The sequence below is a fragment of the Phyllopteryx taeniolatus genome, chromosome 8, assembly GCF_024500385.1.
Source record: "Phyllopteryx taeniolatus isolate TA_2022b chromosome 8, UOR_Ptae_1.2, whole genome shotgun sequence".
Classification (NCBI taxonomy): domain Eukaryota; kingdom Metazoa; phylum Chordata; class Actinopteri; order Syngnathiformes; family Syngnathidae; genus Phyllopteryx; species Phyllopteryx taeniolatus.
The window spans coordinates 10418214-10436487 of record NC_084509.1 but is presented as its reverse complement, the minus strand read 5'-3'; the positions used below and the strand labels follow the sequence as shown (position 1 = coordinate 10436487).

Here is an 18274-nt window from a genome sequence, read left to right as displayed (position 1 = left end):
TATGAGGTACTCAAATCCTCCTGCAACTTGGTCAGCTAATTTGTATTGATTAGGAACCCCACGAGGAACACCTATGGGGTCGATGTATGTTTTATGTTGGATAATTTTGCCCCTGCCAGGATAAATCTCTTTTTTGTCTATGTTCTAGATTTGACAACAACATTGGTGCTTTTTCCATTAAATCTTGAACAGGCATAGGGTATACAGTGGTCGGTGCTACTAAAGTAGTAAACAATGGTTTGTGTTTGTCTGCTTTTGTTACGGGATATATAGGATCCCATGATTTACACTTCTCAGTTGGTATCATTCAGGGTGGGACGTCCCATATACCACATAAACAAAACCAACACCATAGTAGCCAATGTTGCTACGTAACAACCTCTCGAATCTCATAACCAACACGGGTGTGCCTTTCTGCTGATTTCTCACTTAACGGGTTGGTGTCTTTTTTCTTCACTGACCAGCAAGCGTTTTCAGAATCTACACATCTGCTCCCGCTCCGTTATCAGACTTTTGCTCACCTTTCCTATTTGAATACTCAGCTGAAATGACTCTTTTACAGTGTGTTAAATGAACCCACGTGTTTCTTTCTGCTATTTTTTCGGGCTGTAAAGTGTTGATGTATCTGTGCCACCATCGCTCCGGTTGAGACATGTGACACACCATGGCTCAATATAGCAGCCCATTTGAATAGGTTTTTTTTTGTTTTTGGAAGTGTTTGTTTCCCTTCTGTGCTAATGTAAATTTCATTTTGTAGTTTTGCACTTTGTTTTTCCCAATAATTGCTTTCTTGATGTGGAATACGCATATTGGCTATCAGTATAGATTGTACCATCTTTATTTATCATTAGTTTGGATGCCTCGGTTAATGCTACTAATTCAGCAGCTTGTTCAGCCAATTCCTGACAATCATGCAGCGTGCCTTCATCAGGTAAGGGTGTTAGTGTGGCTGGATTTAAGGTTGTGCATCGCTCAACAGTCAAATGTGGTTGTGACAGCAAGATGGCCATGCAAGGTAAATGTCTTGCAGGTGATAAAAACGCCATATTCGTTTGCAATAGGAGAGCAGACACTGTATGTGGGACCTTAAGAGATAATGGATGAAATAACACAATTGTGGAACTGCTCTCCACTGCCATCGAGGCTGCCACAACTGCTCTGACACAATGCGGTAATGCACACGTCACGCTGTCCAATTTAGTCGAAAAATAAGCTATTGGTCTTAGCTTATCACTGTATTGTTGTGTACGGAGATTTTGACTTTACCGCAAGTGCAAAGCTCGTAGGTGTGTTTGTGAATTTGGCAGACCAGTCTGGACCAAGCTGGGTGTTTCGGTGCAGCAAGGGTGTGTCCATGGAGATGCGCCTGGCGGAATGACAATTTGGTGGCAGAAAGTCAATCTAAACTTACATCTGCTTAGACCATGTCTAAATCTTGCCAGAGTTGGTCTAATGCGATTTTGGTGAATATGATTGGGGCACAGGCAGGTCAGCGTCTATACTGTATTTAAGTCGCCGTCGGTTATCACCAGTTCGTTCTGCATTTAATAAGGGTACCCGCTCACGTTGTCTGCCAAGAGCAGTGACAATGCTCTACTCACGCATGGATCGCTGTGATTATGCCTCATACTCATCATACAATATGTCTCCGTTGAGACTGTCATTGTGCCACATTTAAAGGGAAGGAGAGTAGCCACTTTAATTGGTGGCAAATTAAGTCGGCTGTAAACACAGCGCACATTTGCGCCACCTGCCGTGCTGGATTTACACCTGTAACGAAAATAGGGCCCAATGATTCCCCAAGATCTAAATAAATCAATCAGTCAATCAAGACCTCAACCACAGTGACTCTCTATTTACATATTTTTAAAATCATGTCATCATCCATGGACGTTGAAAAAGTAACGTCTATTTTGACAAAGTAAGGAAATAAGTAAAAGTGAAAAGTATTCAAGTAAATTACAGAAACATGAAAAATCTATTTAAAGTCCAACAATAAAGTACTTGGGGTTTGTTACTTCCAACTACAGCAGATGTATTAAGAAGTCTGGAAACTGTTTCAAATTGTGGAAAAAAATGCATACTACGTGTACCGTATTTCAGAGTGAGGTGTCAAAGTGAACGTCATCATTAATTTTTTTGATGTCAAGCTCAAGAGCTTATGGCTATATGTGGCCCGCCGCTTTATTGAATGAGGCCCGCTAAAGCTTGCAAATAATGTCATGTTGATGCTGAAAAATATTGATTTAGCGGCATTTTTAGGTGGTCATATATAACCTTCCCCTGTGCTTGCAGCCTTTCAGCCAACACTGTACTGGCTACAATACAGGACATTTTATAACCCTGCGAACGCTCCAAAATCAATGTTTTCCTCTTTGCTGTGAATACAAAACAGCGAGAGGCGAGTTGGAGCAAATCCACACTTAAAGGCTTCAGACACGGCGTCACCTTGACACCCCGGCAGCCATTTTTCCCGACTCTGCATACAGTATCTTCTGACAGTTGCAATACACAATGTCGTAATTTTACGGATGATGGGAATGTAGGGTTCAATGAGGATTGCCTGCGACATAAACTATTCATGCTGTGATGTAACTGATGCACTTTGATGAGCTGTTGTGCTGACCTATTACAGACATTTTAAGTCAGGAAGAACAGCAACTGCATTTTCCCCTCTACAATTCAAAACAGCTACCAGGTGTGTTAATAGCTTGTCTGTGACTGTCATGCTTTTGACAAAATACCCCAAGGATCAAGAATTATATACCCTAGTGCCTTGAGAAATACCACTGCTACATAGATGCTAACGGTTAGCTCTTGTGGCTATGGTGTTTCCCATTGTGTTTTAGCACTAATCTAGCAGCCTATAAGACAAGGTTATGTGGTTGTTTTAAATACATACCTAATTCTCTTTTTAGGTTTAGTTTGACAGCAAACCTCAACTGTGAGTGGCATCTTTTTTAAGAATTGTTCACTATCACCCAAACTGCTACTTGATTTAAAATGAATTGAGCAACTGCCCCCATACAGTGCTCCTATCTCAAATTTGTGCTCGCAAGTCAAAGCTAAAAATTGTCCGAGCGACGGCTCGTAACTCCAAAAACTTGTGTGTCAAGTGTCAAGTCATATCTCAGGGTACCACTGTGTGGGCATCCAACTCAAACTCAATGCAGCTCTGCTTACCTTTTGACTTTGACATGACAGCAGGGTGTCGCATGTCCCCTTCAAGTAGTGCGTCCCCATGTCATTGTCAACTTTATTTACTGTTTCTGCGTGCCGTAGTTACTTTTTCGTGATAAAAGGGCAGCAAAACTTTAAGTTTGACTAAAGACCAAGGTTAATCCTAATAGTGATCCATGCTTAAATGCTTTGCTTCAAGCAGACGGGATGCCTAAAACAAACATAAAATCCATTCTCAGATAAAAGCACGCACATTAGGATGAGATGCAAATGTGTGTTTGTGTGTGCATGAGTTATAGTACAGCCTTGCTGTACTTAAACACTTGCGCCAAGACACTCGCTAATCCAATTACACACACGATGTGTGCCCTTTAGCTGCGAGCTCCCTGTGAAGGCCCCTCTTCATTAACATTTAATCATCACATAAAAAGTGCAAATGAAAATGGAATGAGTAAGGGAAGTCCACCGTAGGCTTGCAGACGTAAAGCAAAAGGAACCTTTTGATTGGATGTCTACGATATATGATATGATGATATGATATGATATATACATGAGTGTGGAGTGGATAAATCATGCACTTTAAGAGACAATGTGTGGATACAGTTTTTCCTCATCTACTTTCTTGCGCGCTTGCAAGGCAGCCTCACTGTGACGTGAGTAATGTTCTGTTCTGTCCTGTCACTTGGCTGCGTCATCGACAAGCTGTCCTCTCATGTATTGTTCGTCAAAAGTTGACATCTTATTTCAGAGAACTGTGGCCTCAGCGCAACAGAACTTAGTTGGAAATCTTAGTAATAGTTAAGTACAGTGCCCCGACTGTTTTCCCCCCCCGAGATACGAGCCATCAGTTTTTTTGCTTTGACTTGAGAGCAAAAATTTGAGACATATGCACTGTTTCAAATTCAGCTTTTTTTTTCCCTCTTTCTTTGCCTTTTTTTGTGATGCAAACAAGAGTATCAGTGATGGAAAATGTGATGATAATCCTAGAATCAGAAATGGAATTTATGTACCGGTACCTAAAATTGCACAAAAACGCAAAATTTGAATTGCATGGTGAGACCACCTCTGTGACCATCGAACGCCACTCCACAAGGTTTTTTCTTTGGCATTTTTCGAGGAGTATCAGTAATGGCAAAAATGAAAATTGTGATGACAACCAAAGAAACTGAGATTAAACTTGTGCCTTTCATGAAAATGCACCAATAGAATTGTCTGGCGAGACCAGATAGCGATAACTGAGCAAATGGCTGAGCAAATACCATGGCATCATATGAGTAAGACAGTGTGTAGTGTACTGCACTATTTCCTGTACTTTTCTTTCAGAATATTGACATAAAACCAACTTTAAAGTAGATCCATCTTTTACAGAACAAAATCATTCAGTGTTAGGGTTGCAAAATTCAGTGAATTTTCAAAGTTGAAAACTTTCCATGGAAATTAACTGGAATTTATGCAAATAAACATTAATAAACCTAAAATTTAACAAATTGAAGGTTGGCTGTTAATGGGAAACTTAAATATCCATCCATCCATTTTCTGTACTGCTTATCCTCACTAGGGTCACGGCCGTACTGGAGCCTATCCCAGCTATCTTCGGGCGAGAGGCGGGGTACACCCTGAACTCGTCGCCAGCCAATCGCAGGGCACATATAAACTAACAACCATTCACACGCACATTCACAACTACGGGCAATTTAGAGTCGTCAATCAACCGACCACGCATGTTTTGGGGATGTGGGAGGAAACCGGAGTACCCGGAAAAAACCCACGCAGGCACGGGGAGAACATGCAACCTCCACACAGGCGGGGCCGGGATTTGAACCCTGGTCCTCAGAACTGTGCTAACCAGTCGTCCAGCGTGCCGCCACGGAACCTAAATATACTAGGTAAAATATATTTCAACATAATAATGACTAAAACAACTCGACCACATGTAAGTACTGTGGTACCTTGACTTATGAGTCCCGAAACCTTTTTAGAATTAGGAGCTGTCACTTGGTCGATATGAGCGAGTCCCAGACACGCCACCCCTCGAGGGGAGTAATAAGAAACAATGTAGCATAGGTACTGTAATACCCTTGCATGTGGGCAAGGAGAGCTATTTATTTTGCATACATGTTTGCTCATGACAAAATAAATTGTTTGTTTATGCTTGAATTTTTGTTGAATTGGAATTGAATTGGAAATACTCCACATTTCCAATGTGGAGTAACTTAATTTACTGTAAATTTTCACCCCCTTTACAACCTGTCACCTGAATAATAAATTAGTTACTTCAATAATTAATCCATCCATCCATTTTCCGTACCGCTTATCCTCACTAGGGTTGGGCATTGAGAATCGCTTGGAGCCGGGAATCGTTAAAACTTCAAAATTTTGGTTCCCAGTTTCAATGCCTATTGACCGCCGACGCCGGAGAAGAACGTGGCGAAAACCAACGAAGAAGAAGCCAAAGACAGAAAAAAAAAAAAAAAAAAGCTTAACATTGAGCTACAACTTCACCAAAGGGCAAACTAGCAACTTTACATCACAATGAATTGGGACAAAAGTCACATTAACATCTCCTCACAAACACCAACCTTGTGCCTCATTGGTGGCTAGGTAAAGGAATCCACATTTTATAGTATTTGGTTCCATTTATTACTCTTTTTCTTGCCGTCTAGGTTTTCAAAATTCACCGGTGTCGTGTGAAGTTACTTTTCATGCCAAAATGCTGAGTTCCAGCGAGTACATTTCAAAATAAAAGGCGACAAGCTTTAAACAGGTCAAGTTAAAACTTGCACATATAAACCATTTGACAAGTTTTTTAAAGTTTTTTTTTGTATTTTTAGCTGAAACATTAATTAATGAATGTTAAGTCAAATGGGTTAGTTCCACACACATTACCAGGTTTGATATTGATACTGGTTATAAAGAACCCCGAGTCACAAGTTCATTTTAGTTTATGCTGGGGGCTGCTAAGAAAATGGATGTTCATAATTTGGACACCCTTTATTTAAACCATACAAACCTTTTTTTGACCTAGCCCCCTAAAAGAATTGGGTATTATAACTTGTTATTGAGATTTTGTTTCTGATTATAAGATGAGCTAATTCTATTGGTTTACAGGATGTAGTATAAGTATACTAATTTTAAGACATCTGTGTTTCTTTCTGATGCTAGCTATGTTTGCTTGTTTTAAAAATCTTGCCAACTCAAAATGGTCTGTTCTATTGGCGGACAATTTTGCTTAAATTATGTAATACAGTGTTCCCTCGTTTTTCGCGGTTAATGGGGACCAGAACCCCAGAAAGGTGAACAACTGTGAAGTAGGATTTGCCCCCCACCCTTGCACTGTATGGAACATGGATGGATGGATATTTTATCAGTTTTTTACCTGCAGGGTAGCTCAAAATAGCTCAGGTTTTATTTTGCATTACAAACGTTCAAACATTTTCCAGATTGTCACACATTGTGTATATATATATGCTGCTTTGCCTGACTGTTTTTTGTTTTTATTTATTTAATAGGTGTTCTTGAAAAAAAAGTGGAGGGCGAAGCAAAAGCTCTCAGCAAGGCTAAGACCCTCTACAAGTCCTGCACCAATGAGAGTGAGTAAGCATCCATCCATCCATCCATTGTCTTCTGCTTATCCGAGGTCGGGTGGCGAGAGGAGTAGCTTCAGCAGGGAAGCCCAGACTTCCCTCTCCACAGCCACTTCCTCCAGCTCTTCCGCGGGGATCCCGAGGCATTCCCAGGCAAGCCGAGAGACGTAGTCTCTCCAGCGTGTCCTGGGGCGTCCCCGGGGTCTCCTCCCGGTGGGACGTGCCCGGAACACCTCACCAGGGAGGCGTCCGGGAGGCATCCTAAACAACCAACTGCTATCCCTTTTTTTTTTTTTTTTTTTTTTTTTTACCATTGCAGATTTAACATTTGGGTCGCATCTCCTGCTCCAATTGGTTTATGAAAGTCTTACTATACAATGTTTTAAGGTTACAAACTGCGCACAGCAGACTAAGAATACGTGGTCGCGCAGCATAAGAGGGCGTGCTCAGTTATCGCTGTACTTATAGTTTTTCAGTTGATGGTTTTATATGTATGACCTAGAAGTGCTTTTCATACAAACATGTAATGTAAATATAAGTATATGTAAGGGGCTAAAGATGGAAATTATCCATTGGTTATAATCTCGTTTATTTACATTTTTACAATGTTTGCTCAATATACCCTGTCCCTTTTTTTCCCCCAAAAAAACTTCAACTTCAAATATGACATAACTACTATTTTAGCGTAGGTTACTGATAGCGCGTTCCAATATGCGTACAAATTTTGTGTTACATCGCTGCCGTAGGACTGGAACTTCATAGTAAATTGATGTCCCCAGTTTCAATGCAAAGTACAGTAGTAGCCTTGCTGCCAATAGCGAAAATCTGCGAGTAACTGACGACCTCCTAAACATGGTTATAATTGCCAGAGTAAAGTACTACTTTTCTTTTGACAGGGCTACGGCCTGTATAAATAAAGCTCCTCCTCTCACGTCAACATAGATGATGCCACGAGAAGGTGCCAAAGCATTAGACAGGGCTTGAGCACAAAAAAAATGAAAATAGGTGAGCGCTTCACGGGATAACGGAGGATAGGTTATGAAATGTCCGCAAACAGGTGAATTTGGAGTAGTGTTGTTCAGAGAGTATTGTTCAGCCCCTTCTTTTAGGTTTACAGTAAACCTCCATTCTGCATGGGGGTTACATTCCAGACCCCACCCGCCATGAGTAAAAATCTGCAGTGGAGAAACCGTATAAAAAAATATTTTGGTAATAACTTTACCCATCCCACAAGCTTTGAACACATTTAAATGGATTTAAACACACTTTTGAACCCATTATAAATGTATAGCAACACAATCTTAAAATATTTAGTCTGTGCCTTTAAGAGGTGGGGTGGCGTGTGACATCATCAAGTCTGGGTGTAACAAGCGCAACAGCAGTTTCTTGTGTGAGTGTGCTCATTGTGTTTATGTTTTTTACTGTTCTCCAGCCATCCAATTAACGGCTGAAAAGTGTTGCTCTCCTGTCCCACCTGTTAGAGCATTACAGTAAATAACCATACTGTACAAACCAATAAAAAACTATTACTATAAACCACAGATTTCTGAGGTAGATCTGGGATTTCCACAATAGACAAGTAGATTATGTCCCCACACCCCCCAAAAAAACGGTCATTGATATTGCGGGTTCACGGTAGTTAAACTGCGCTATAGCACAGCACACTGACTGATTTAAGTGATTTTTCCACAGGTTTAACTGAGCAAAAAGGAGGTGCTCCTTTGCTCATGACGCTGCCTGATGTGTTTGAGTGGCCCATGGCTGTGGACAACTGGGACACCGACTATGGTAAAGTACTCCTTGTGTTCTTGGCTTGTGCCATCCACATGTTCTTACGGAGTCTCTTTCTGCAGGTAAAAGGTGGCGGGCGGAAGATGTTATAGCCAAGTTGACCGTGAAATACCAAAATCCACTCCTGGTCTCCATGTACGTTGATGTCGATGAACGGGACTCCAAATCACACATCATTCATGTACGTGTGAATAATTCACGCAAATACTGGCTATTGGCTCGCTTCCATTCCGCACATCAATATCAAATCTGAGATCTGATTGCTTTAACTTCTTAAACAAATGAACATGTTTTCTTTTGGGCAGTTTGAGCAACAGCACAGCCTGGACCTCTGGTCCAAAAGTTACTATGCTTGTAATGGATCCTACGAGGAGGTGGGTTTTTTTTGTTTCTTTTTTTTTTTTTTTTTTTAAATACGGTGTCCACTGATGCATGACAAATACACCTCCATAGTCTCATTTGTCCACTGAGTCTGGCTTTCATGACTCACTGGAAACAGGATGAGCATTTCAGTTGAATCGGAATCAGCATGTGCGTCGTTGCCAGATATGCTCTGACACCCAGCAGAGCATATGATGTTTGTGGTGCTGATTGTCAGGTACCAATGCAGGATGGGGGTTCTGACGCCAACCCACAAATATGCCAGATTTTGACTTTGTATCAGATGCGTAAACGTGCCGTAAATTGCCTGTATGTAGGGATGACTCTGGCACTGATGACCCATCTAATTATCTGGATGTGTGAAACCACAATGGCTGTTGAGACAACAAGGCCTGGCTTCAGTTAGTTCTGTCTAAAAGACAAAACTACCATTACATCAATTACACCAGGGGCTGTTGATTACATTTGGTTGGGACTCAATCCAGATCATATGTGTGTGATTAGCACCAACACGCTTTGCTCTGTTTGACTTGTGGTAACTTTTTTTCTTTTCAAACCTTTCTGATCGCTACTCAGACAGAAGCAGTTGGCCACGCTCACAGCTTGCATCTGGCCGTGTGTTTTGGCTGCGCGTAACACACGCAGCGTGATGGTCGTCTGGTCCATGCCAGTTGAAGGTTAATCAATAAGAGCTCTCATTCACTCCTGCTTGTCATGAATGTGATCACTCGTCAGGCATGCCGGCTCTACGAGCTGTTCGTGATTGACCTGGTGAAGCTGATCCGCAAAGACCGAGGTCTTTCCTTCAACGAGACGCTGGTCAGAGAGGAAGTGACTCGGATTATGGAGCTGGAGAAGGGCATTGCCGAGGTAAGTACGCCCACCGCTCGTTACTCACGCTTCTGGTAGCGGGTCCAGTCTGTGACAATGTTCCAGCAAAATACATAACGTGACAAACTCGAGGCCTGCGGGCCCTCCGCGTCATTCTATGTGGCCTGGGAAACAGTGACATCATTTTACTTCTTTTCAAAACCAGTTATCCGTCATAAAAATCATAATAATCAAAGGCAGGGGCGACAATTGCCCCATCAGACGCTTGCCCTAAATGTCACTATACACTTCCATCCATCCATCCATCCATTTTCTGAGCCGCTTCTCCTCACTAGGGTCGCGAGCGTGCTGGAGCCTATCCCAGCTGTCATCGGGCAGGAGGCGGGGTACACCCTGAACTGGTTGCCAGCCAATCGCAGAGCACATAGAAACAAACAACCATTCGCACTCACATTCACACCTACAGGCAATTTAGAGTCTCCAATTAATGCAAGTTTTTGGGATGTGGGAGGAAACCGGAGTGCCCGGAGAAAACCCACGCAGGCACGGGGAGAACATGCAAACTCCACACAGGCGGGGCCGAGGATTGAACCCGGGTTGCCGCTTATGTTAGCCAAAAGTGTCAAATTTGTTTAATTCTCATGCCACATTGTAGTTATACTGGTGAAACCACATAAAAGTATAATCCCTAAGGATTATACAGTTTACCAAAAATCATGGCTCAGTTTGTACCTATATACACACACACACACACACACACACACACACACAGCGGCTGAAATAAGTATTTAACACGTCACCATTTTTCTCACTAAATATATTTCCAGCGGCACGGTGGAAGACTGGTTAGAGCGTCTGTCTCACAGTTCTGTGGACCCAGGTTCAATCCCCGGCCCGCCTGTGTTGAGTTTGCATGTTATCCCCGTGCCTGCGTGGGTTTTCTACGGGCACTCTGGTTTCCACCCACATCCCAAAAACATGCATGAATTGGAGACTCTAAATTGCCTGTAGGTGTGAATGTGAGTGTGAATGGTTGTTTGTTTGTATGTGCCCTGCGATTGGCTGGCAACCAGTTCAGGGTGTACCCCACCTCCTGCCCGATGATAGCTGGGATAGGCTCCAGCACGCCCACGACCCTCGTGAGGAGAAGCGGCTCAGAAAATGAATGGATGGCTAACATAATTTCTCAACCTTATGCAACAATGATCTTGACCTTGTTTATTGCGACCCAAAGGTGCTTCCTGAATCCCTGTCCATAGAGTGAATGGCAAGCTGTTGACTCACCTGATCCTCTGATTCTTGCACATAGATTATTATTTTTTTTTGCATCAACACTGTCACACATACTTCACCTGCCTTCCACTTCTACACCGTTGAGATTCACAAAGCCATCACAACTCCTCTGCAGCGCTGACATTTACAGAACTCAAGGATGCCAGAGATGTTTGTTGTTCCTGGCACTGCAGCTAAGCTCATGGTTCAAAGAGACCAAGGGGGATACATGGAGGAATGAGCTGACTTTTAACCTTTCTTTTCTTCTCTAAGGCTAACGATCCCCCAAGTGTCTCTAGCGATCGAGAGTTGCGTTACAACAAGATGGAACTTGCCGATCTCAACGCCAATTTCACCCTTGAAGTTGATACGAGGGTAAACTGTTTATCCAGACTGGTAATGCATTGTCTGTTACGCCTTTCCATCCTCCTGCTAATGTATTCCTCTCTCCCTCTTCGGACTGGTGGATTTGTCCTGAAGCTGTTCAACTGGAGTTATTTCACCGCCCAGATAATGAATACAGTCAACATCACTGTCATGGAAACAGAGGAGGTCATAAACCTAAACCCCAACTATTTCAGAAGGCTCAACCAACTGTTGGCCAGATATACAAAGAGGTGTGTAATTTGGAATAAACACTGTCACGCATATTCGTGGTTACTGATTGATGGTAGCGTTCTTTGAATGCCATCCTTCTCCTCACAGGGATGTGCAGAACTACTTGATGTGGCGTTTTGCTTCGCAGATGGTGGTGCACCTGAGCAAGGCATACAGGGACACAGCCAAAGCCTTCAAAAAGGTATGACACAAGGATGTCAATAGAAATTTCCAAGTGATCCGTGGTTGATCTACATATGTAACTTAATCTGCTAAGTGGTTGGTTTTGCATGTCAAAGCGTTGTATTGTGTTGTATTTCTCTTAAGGCGATGAATGGCGCGACGGCGGAGGAACCAGTGTGGCGTCAGTGTGCGGGGTTTGTCAATGGCGCCATGTATAATGCCGTAGGGCGACTGTATGTGCAGGAGGCGTTCTCCGACAACAGCAAAAAGATGGTTTGTGCTTTTAATTTGTTTGAGTTCACTTGTAATCTCGACAGGGGATGGGCATTTGACTTTGTGTCATCAAATGTCATTTCCGCTCACGTTCCCTATTAGTGGCGACCAATCCAACGCTTGGTGAATTCAATAGTAAGACCACACGTTGAATGATCCAAACGGAAGGTTGCTATGAATGCTTGGCCACCGAGATATTGCCAACGGCCAATCAGAGTGAAGCTATTTTCCATATTTAAATTGAGATGGTCAGTGATCCCACCAGTACGAAGCTTATTCACATAACAAATATTAATGACAAATCCGACCCTCTCAACTGCCAGATGTAAAAGACTGATTAGAATAGTTTGAAAAAGGGCATCCTGAGCATTTTTAACCCAGATTATCTTGCAAACATGATAATAGGACATAAAAGATTATTTTTTTTAAATGATGGCATGGGACTTTTAAGAAAAGGTTAAGACTTCAAATTGGGGTTTCAAACCAGGATTAGGGTTTCAAGCCTGGGATAGGCTTTCAAGTTAGGGTCAGGCTGTCAGGCTAGAATTTCAAGACTGGTTTAGGGTTTAAAATTAGGGTTTCAAGCTGATGTTCAGGTTTTTAATGAGCTTTTCAAGCCAAGAACAGAATTTCAAAGTAGGGTTTCAAACCTAGGTTAGGATTTCAAATTACTGTTTCAAGCCAGTATTAGGGTTTCAAATTAGCGTTTCAAGCCAGGGTTTCAAGACTGGGTTAAGGTTTAAGATTAGGATTTCAATCCTTAGCTAAGGTTTCAAGTTAGGCTTTCAAGGTTATCTGAAACAACAACAAACAAAGAACATGTTAAAAAATGTATGGGGAATTCATAGCCAAATATATATGTATAGGGGAATTTATGGCCCATACAATATAATAGAATGTTTCAGTGTTGTTGATATCGTAAAGTAGCAGAGCCCTTGAATTACACTTAACACTACTGTATTGTGAGTTTTACGTCACCGTGAATCGCTTGGGAAATAAATCTTTGTCGGCCATTGTGTGCCAAAACTGCAGTCAATTTACTAACATATGGCCGTACAATTCAAGAAATTGCGCACGCACACACACAGCCTGAGATCCACGTGCATGAGTGGGATATGGTGTACAAGATGACATAGAGATGTATGGTGTCTGTCATTTTTGACAAATGCCTCAAGCACACACCAACCAAAAAGCTCAGAGTGAGATGAAGATTTACAATGTGGGTGCTGTTTGCTGTGTGATGCCCTGGACCACTACGACACGCTTTCAGTCAGTTTCACATTGCTCTAGCTGTCGCCTTTCAGCACCAGTTGTAAAAATGACCGTATTTTATGGCCTTTTCATGCAGATTGCCATGTTTTTTATTTTAATCACAAACTTGGCTCCACTCTGCTGCCCCAATGGTGAAATTATGTGTGCGGCTTAAATCAGGGAGATTGTTATGACTTTGTTGCTCAACGTCTTACAAAATGTGGCCCGAGTGGGAACATTTATCATGTAGCTTTGAAATAAACATGTTAATAAATCAGTGATTTCCATTTGATTTGTGTGTGTTGTGGCCCAAGATGGAAGAGATGATTACAGAGATCCGAGATGTCTTCATCAGTAACCTCAAGGAACTGACATGGATGGATGCAGTCACCAAAAAAGCAGCAGAGGAAAAGGTATCGGAAATAGCCCTTTTTTAACATAAGAATGACTATAAAAAATGATTTCCTGTCCTCAGGTTAGAGCTATCCGGGAACAAATCGGCTACGCTGACAACATCATGGATGACAAATACCTCAACAACGAGTACAAAGATGTGCGTGTCCGCCAAATTTGTCAGATTGCTGTAACGTGATACACAATGGCTTTATTGTGGCTGTGCATCCATCTTGTGAAGCGTGGGCTTTTTACAAGTGGCTGATGATAGCTGTGCTCTGGCTTGTGTGTACATGTTAGCTGAACTACAGCGCAGAGGAATTCTTTGAAAATATTGTGCAAACGGCGGCCTTCAACAACAAGAAAATCCTGCAGAAACTCAGAGTGGACGTCAACAAAGATGAGTAAGACTCAATTATTTCTTTTATGCAATGCAGTGCTCCATACTTACACATAAAACTAGACTACGGCTACTACTACTACTGCAACAGACCATTTTTGGGGGACATGGATTTCAAAATGGTGATATATTTAGACTGTGAAAAATAACGACCGAAAGGTAATTTCAATATCTAGATGTGTTTTTCATACAAAGGTTTACTGTAATTCTTGCTTGGCTACTGTGTTAGCGTGGGTTAGTGACAGTCTACAACATGTTCTAAGACATACGTCGTCGTCTTCTTCTTCTTCTTATTATTATTATTAATTATTATTATTATTATTGGGCGGCACAGTGGACGACTGCTTAGCACATCTGCCTCACAGTTCTCAGGTCTCTGTGAAGTTTGCATGTTCTCCCTGTGCCTGCGTGGGTTTTCTCCTGGTACTCTGGTTTCCTCCCACATTTTAAAAACATGCATGGTAGGTTGATTGAAGACTCTAAATTGTCTGTAGGTGTGAATGTAAGTGCGAATGGTTGTTTGTTTATATGTGCCCTCCGACTGGGTGGCGACCAGTTCAGGGTGTATCCCGCCTCTCGTCCGAAGTCGGCTGAGATAGGCGCCAGCACACCCCGTGACCCTAGTGTGAATACGCGGTTAAGATAATGGATGGAGGGAATATTATTATTATTGTAACTATGTACATACTAAGATTGAAAGGAAATGTAAAACAGACTGCTTTTATATGTGTCATTAAACTTGAGACTGTTCTTTATCTATTTTCATCTCCAGGTGGGTGTCAGGAGCAGCAATCATTAACGCTTTCTATTCATGGAGAAAAAACATCATAAGTATTCTCACGTGCTATGTCACTTTCACACATACAGTATTGTGGCTATGAAAAGTCTGCATACTCCTGTAAAATAGATTTTGTCACCAAATGTGAAAAAATTGGACTGATAAATACTTACAAATCTTTTTCCACAATCAATGTGACCTGTAACCTGTACAACACAATTTATTTATTTTTTCTTAATCTTTTAGGGAGAGGATGTAAAAATAAACAACTGAGATAATGTGGTTGCACACCCTCTTGTCATGGAGATTTGTGTTCAGAATTAACCAATCACGTTCAAACTCCTCTGAAATGGGAGTCAACACAAAGATACCACCATTTAAAGTACCTCTAGTTAACGCCAAATGAATTTCAGCCCTTCTGGTAGACTTTTCCTGACATTGCAAAAGCTTTCTTGCACAAACCTAAAGGCTTTGTGCTAACACTGACTTGCAAATGTTCAGAATTCCCTTCACATTGACTAAGGCCCCAGTTCCAGTTGAAGAAAAACAGGCCCAAAGCATAATCCTGCCACCACCATGCTTCACTGTAGGTTTGGTGTTCTTGTAGTGATGAGCAATGTTTTGATGTGTTTCTGCCAAACATACCTTTTTCAACATTGGCAAAAAAAAAAAAAAAAAAAAGTTCAACCTTGGTTTCATCAGAGCATAACACATTTTCCCACATGCGTTTGGGAGATTTCAAATGTTTTTTTTGCAAAAGGTAGCCAGTCTTGGATTTTTCTTGTTGTTGTTTGTTTGTGTGTGTGTTTTAAGATAGATTTAGATGAGGCTTCCATGTAGTCACACTACCCCATTGCCCAGACACATGAAGACAGATGGGAGATTGTTGTACTAAACAATAGCACTTGCCAGAAATTCCTGCAACTCATTCAATGTTGCTGTCGGTATCTTGGCAGCCTCTCTGACCAGTTTTCTTCTCGTCTTTCCATCAATTTTGGAGGGACATCCAGTTCTTTGTAATGTCACTGTTGCGCCAAATTTTCTCTTGACTTGATGATGACTGTCTTTGTCCGATGGTATAATTCATGCTTTGGAAATTATTTTCTACCTTTCCCCTGACTGATACACTTGTAGAAAGCGATGCAGTGGAAGATCTCTGCAGACCACGGCTTGCGCCGGAAGATGTGACTCCCAAAGTGTCAGGAAAGCAACCACGTTATCTCAGTTGTTTATTTTTACTTCCCATCTTGAAATATATATTTTTTTCAATTGAGTTGTGCAAGTAATAGTTTACATTAATGATGGAAAAGGTTTTGAAATGATCTATCGAGGTTTCATTTTTTTACATCACAGAAACCTGGCATTTGAACAGGGGGTGTGTACACTTTTTATATCCACTGTACCTTGATTCACATTGTCCATGTTGTTGTTTGTACTGGGTCTGCAAGTCTCTCTGTGATTGTCTCTGGCATTAGTATTCCCTGCTGGTATCCTACAGCCGCCGTTCTTCAGTAAAGGCCAGGCCAAATCTCTCAACTACGGAGGAATCGGCATGGTCATCGGCCACGAGGTCATGCACGGCTTTGACAACATCGGTAGGTTGTTGTTTTTTTTCTACCTTGCTTTATTACTGTTGCTGGAAGTGGAAGACAAATTTGCTATTGATGCGTTAACCAAAACGCTAGTTATTATCTGTGGTGTGCATCGATGACATACATTACTAGTCTGAGATCAAATGTGACTGAAAGAGTGTCAGTAAGGCATAGAAGTGGCCATCCTTGGAAATATATCAGTCGAATGTCAATTGAAGTTCACCTGGAAAGGTTATAGTGCGTTTTAGGTTCATCCTGAAATTTCACCTGAAAGCTAAATAGCCCTTACTCAGTGTGAGTAGTGTATCATGACAGATACCCCTGCGTATCGCTATCAATTTATTGACACATTTCTCCATCACTACAGTAAAGTATTTTGATTTGATTCTGTTTCATGATGCCCAACAATTCACCCTCGGGATTGATGGTGGAATTTCTGAAATGGACAGTCAATTTCCTTAATTTTAGGAGCTAAGCAAACATATTAAAAAAAAAAAAAAAAAGCAGTTATAACCAAATTCCACCGTCAGACCCAGATCCGCATCCCAAATGATGACAAATCCTATAGAAAATGACTAGATAGAGGTTTTGGCTATGTGAGTCATAGTAAAACTACATCTGCCCTTACACTTTTTCAAATTCAAATCCATCCATCCATCCATTTTCTTTCCCGCTTATCCTCACTAGGGTCACGGGCTGCTGGAGCCTATCCCAGCTATCTTCGGGCAGGTGGTGGGGTACACCCTGAACCGGTCGCCAGCCAATCGCAGGGCACAAACAACCATTCTCACTCACATTCACACCTACGGGAAATTTCCTCAATCAACCTACCACGCATGTTTTTGGGATGTGGGAGGAAACCGGAGTGCCCGGAGAAAACCCACCCAAGGCACGGGGAGAACATGCAAACTCCACACAGGTGGGGCCGGGATTTGAATCCCGGTCCCCAGAACTGTGAGACAGATGTGCTCACCAGTCGGTCACCGTGCCGGCACAATTCAAATTATTAAAGGAAAATGAATCCAATGAATACAAAAATGAATTTTCAGGGGGTCCTCGATCAATGACAGAGATCCATTGTTATGATGGAGTTCCGTAGCTATGCCGGTGACGGAACCTGAATTTGGATGTAAGTTGAAATGCTAACACAGTAGTTAAGTCAGTAAATATTTGGATGACAAACACTGGGCTCTAAGTATAAAAACAATTAAAGAAACAACAGTAAATACCAAGGTAATTGAGGGTGCGGTCTTGTGGTGCGTGGCAATGTATTCTTACACCGCTGCGCATAATAGATCATTGCATTCATAATCTCAAAACCTTGTTTGTCAGGACTGCCGTAAACCAAAGACCCGCTGTAGTATCATAGTAAATTATATAATTCTCATTATGAAAATGACAAGAGACCATCAAGCATTTTGACATGCGTTAATGTGGACTCTTTCGATTTCAGTCAGCTCTTGACATTTTTCAATTTATTTTCAACGTGATGTATTTGCTCTGTTTTTCTAGGTCGTAAATATGATAAAAATGGCGACCTGAAGGACTGGTGGACAGAGGACTCGGCTCAAAGGTTCTTGGAGCTGTCTGCGTGCATTGTCGATCAGTATGCTAACTTCTCTTGGGACCTGGCCAACGGACTTAATGTAAACCACCCCAAAAGCCTTAGCTTCTCCCTTTTACTTCCAGCAGACATTCCATTTCACATTTCATGTTTCTCCGCACTTCTGCAGCTCATCTCCTCAACTGCCTCACAACTCTTTCATAT

At 41.8% G+C, this 18274-nt stretch overlaps 1 protein-coding gene across 2 annotated transcripts in view; it reads left to right on the top strand.

Moving 5' to 3' along the window:
• The window catches only part of LOC133481813 (neprilysin-like), a 75394-nt gene that overhangs the window by 35971 nt on the left and 21149 nt on the right, over nt 1-18274 (top strand). For both annotated transcript variants that reach the window (XM_061780954.1, XM_061780953.1), the window contains exons 5-19: nt 6690-6770; nt 8457-8552; nt 8618-8736; nt 8861-8929; nt 9672-9806; nt 11313-11414; nt 11520-11656; nt 11745-11838; nt 11964-12092; nt 13658-13756; nt 13819-13896; nt 14037-14140; nt 14909-14967; nt 16390-16509; nt 18019-18152. In XM_061780954.1, coding sequence (XP_061636938.1) covers nt 6690-6770; nt 8457-8552; nt 8618-8736; nt 8861-8929; nt 9672-9806; nt 11313-11414; nt 11520-11656; nt 11745-11838; nt 11964-12092; nt 13658-13756; nt 13819-13896; nt 14037-14140; nt 14909-14967; nt 16390-16509; nt 18019-18152 — 1556 coding nt within the window. The remainder of the gene's footprint in view (nt 1-6689; nt 6771-8456; nt 8553-8617; nt 8737-8860; nt 8930-9671; nt 9807-11312; nt 11415-11519; nt 11657-11744; nt 11839-11963; nt 12093-13657; nt 13757-13818; nt 13897-14036; nt 14141-14908; nt 14968-16389; nt 16510-18018; nt 18153-18274) is intronic.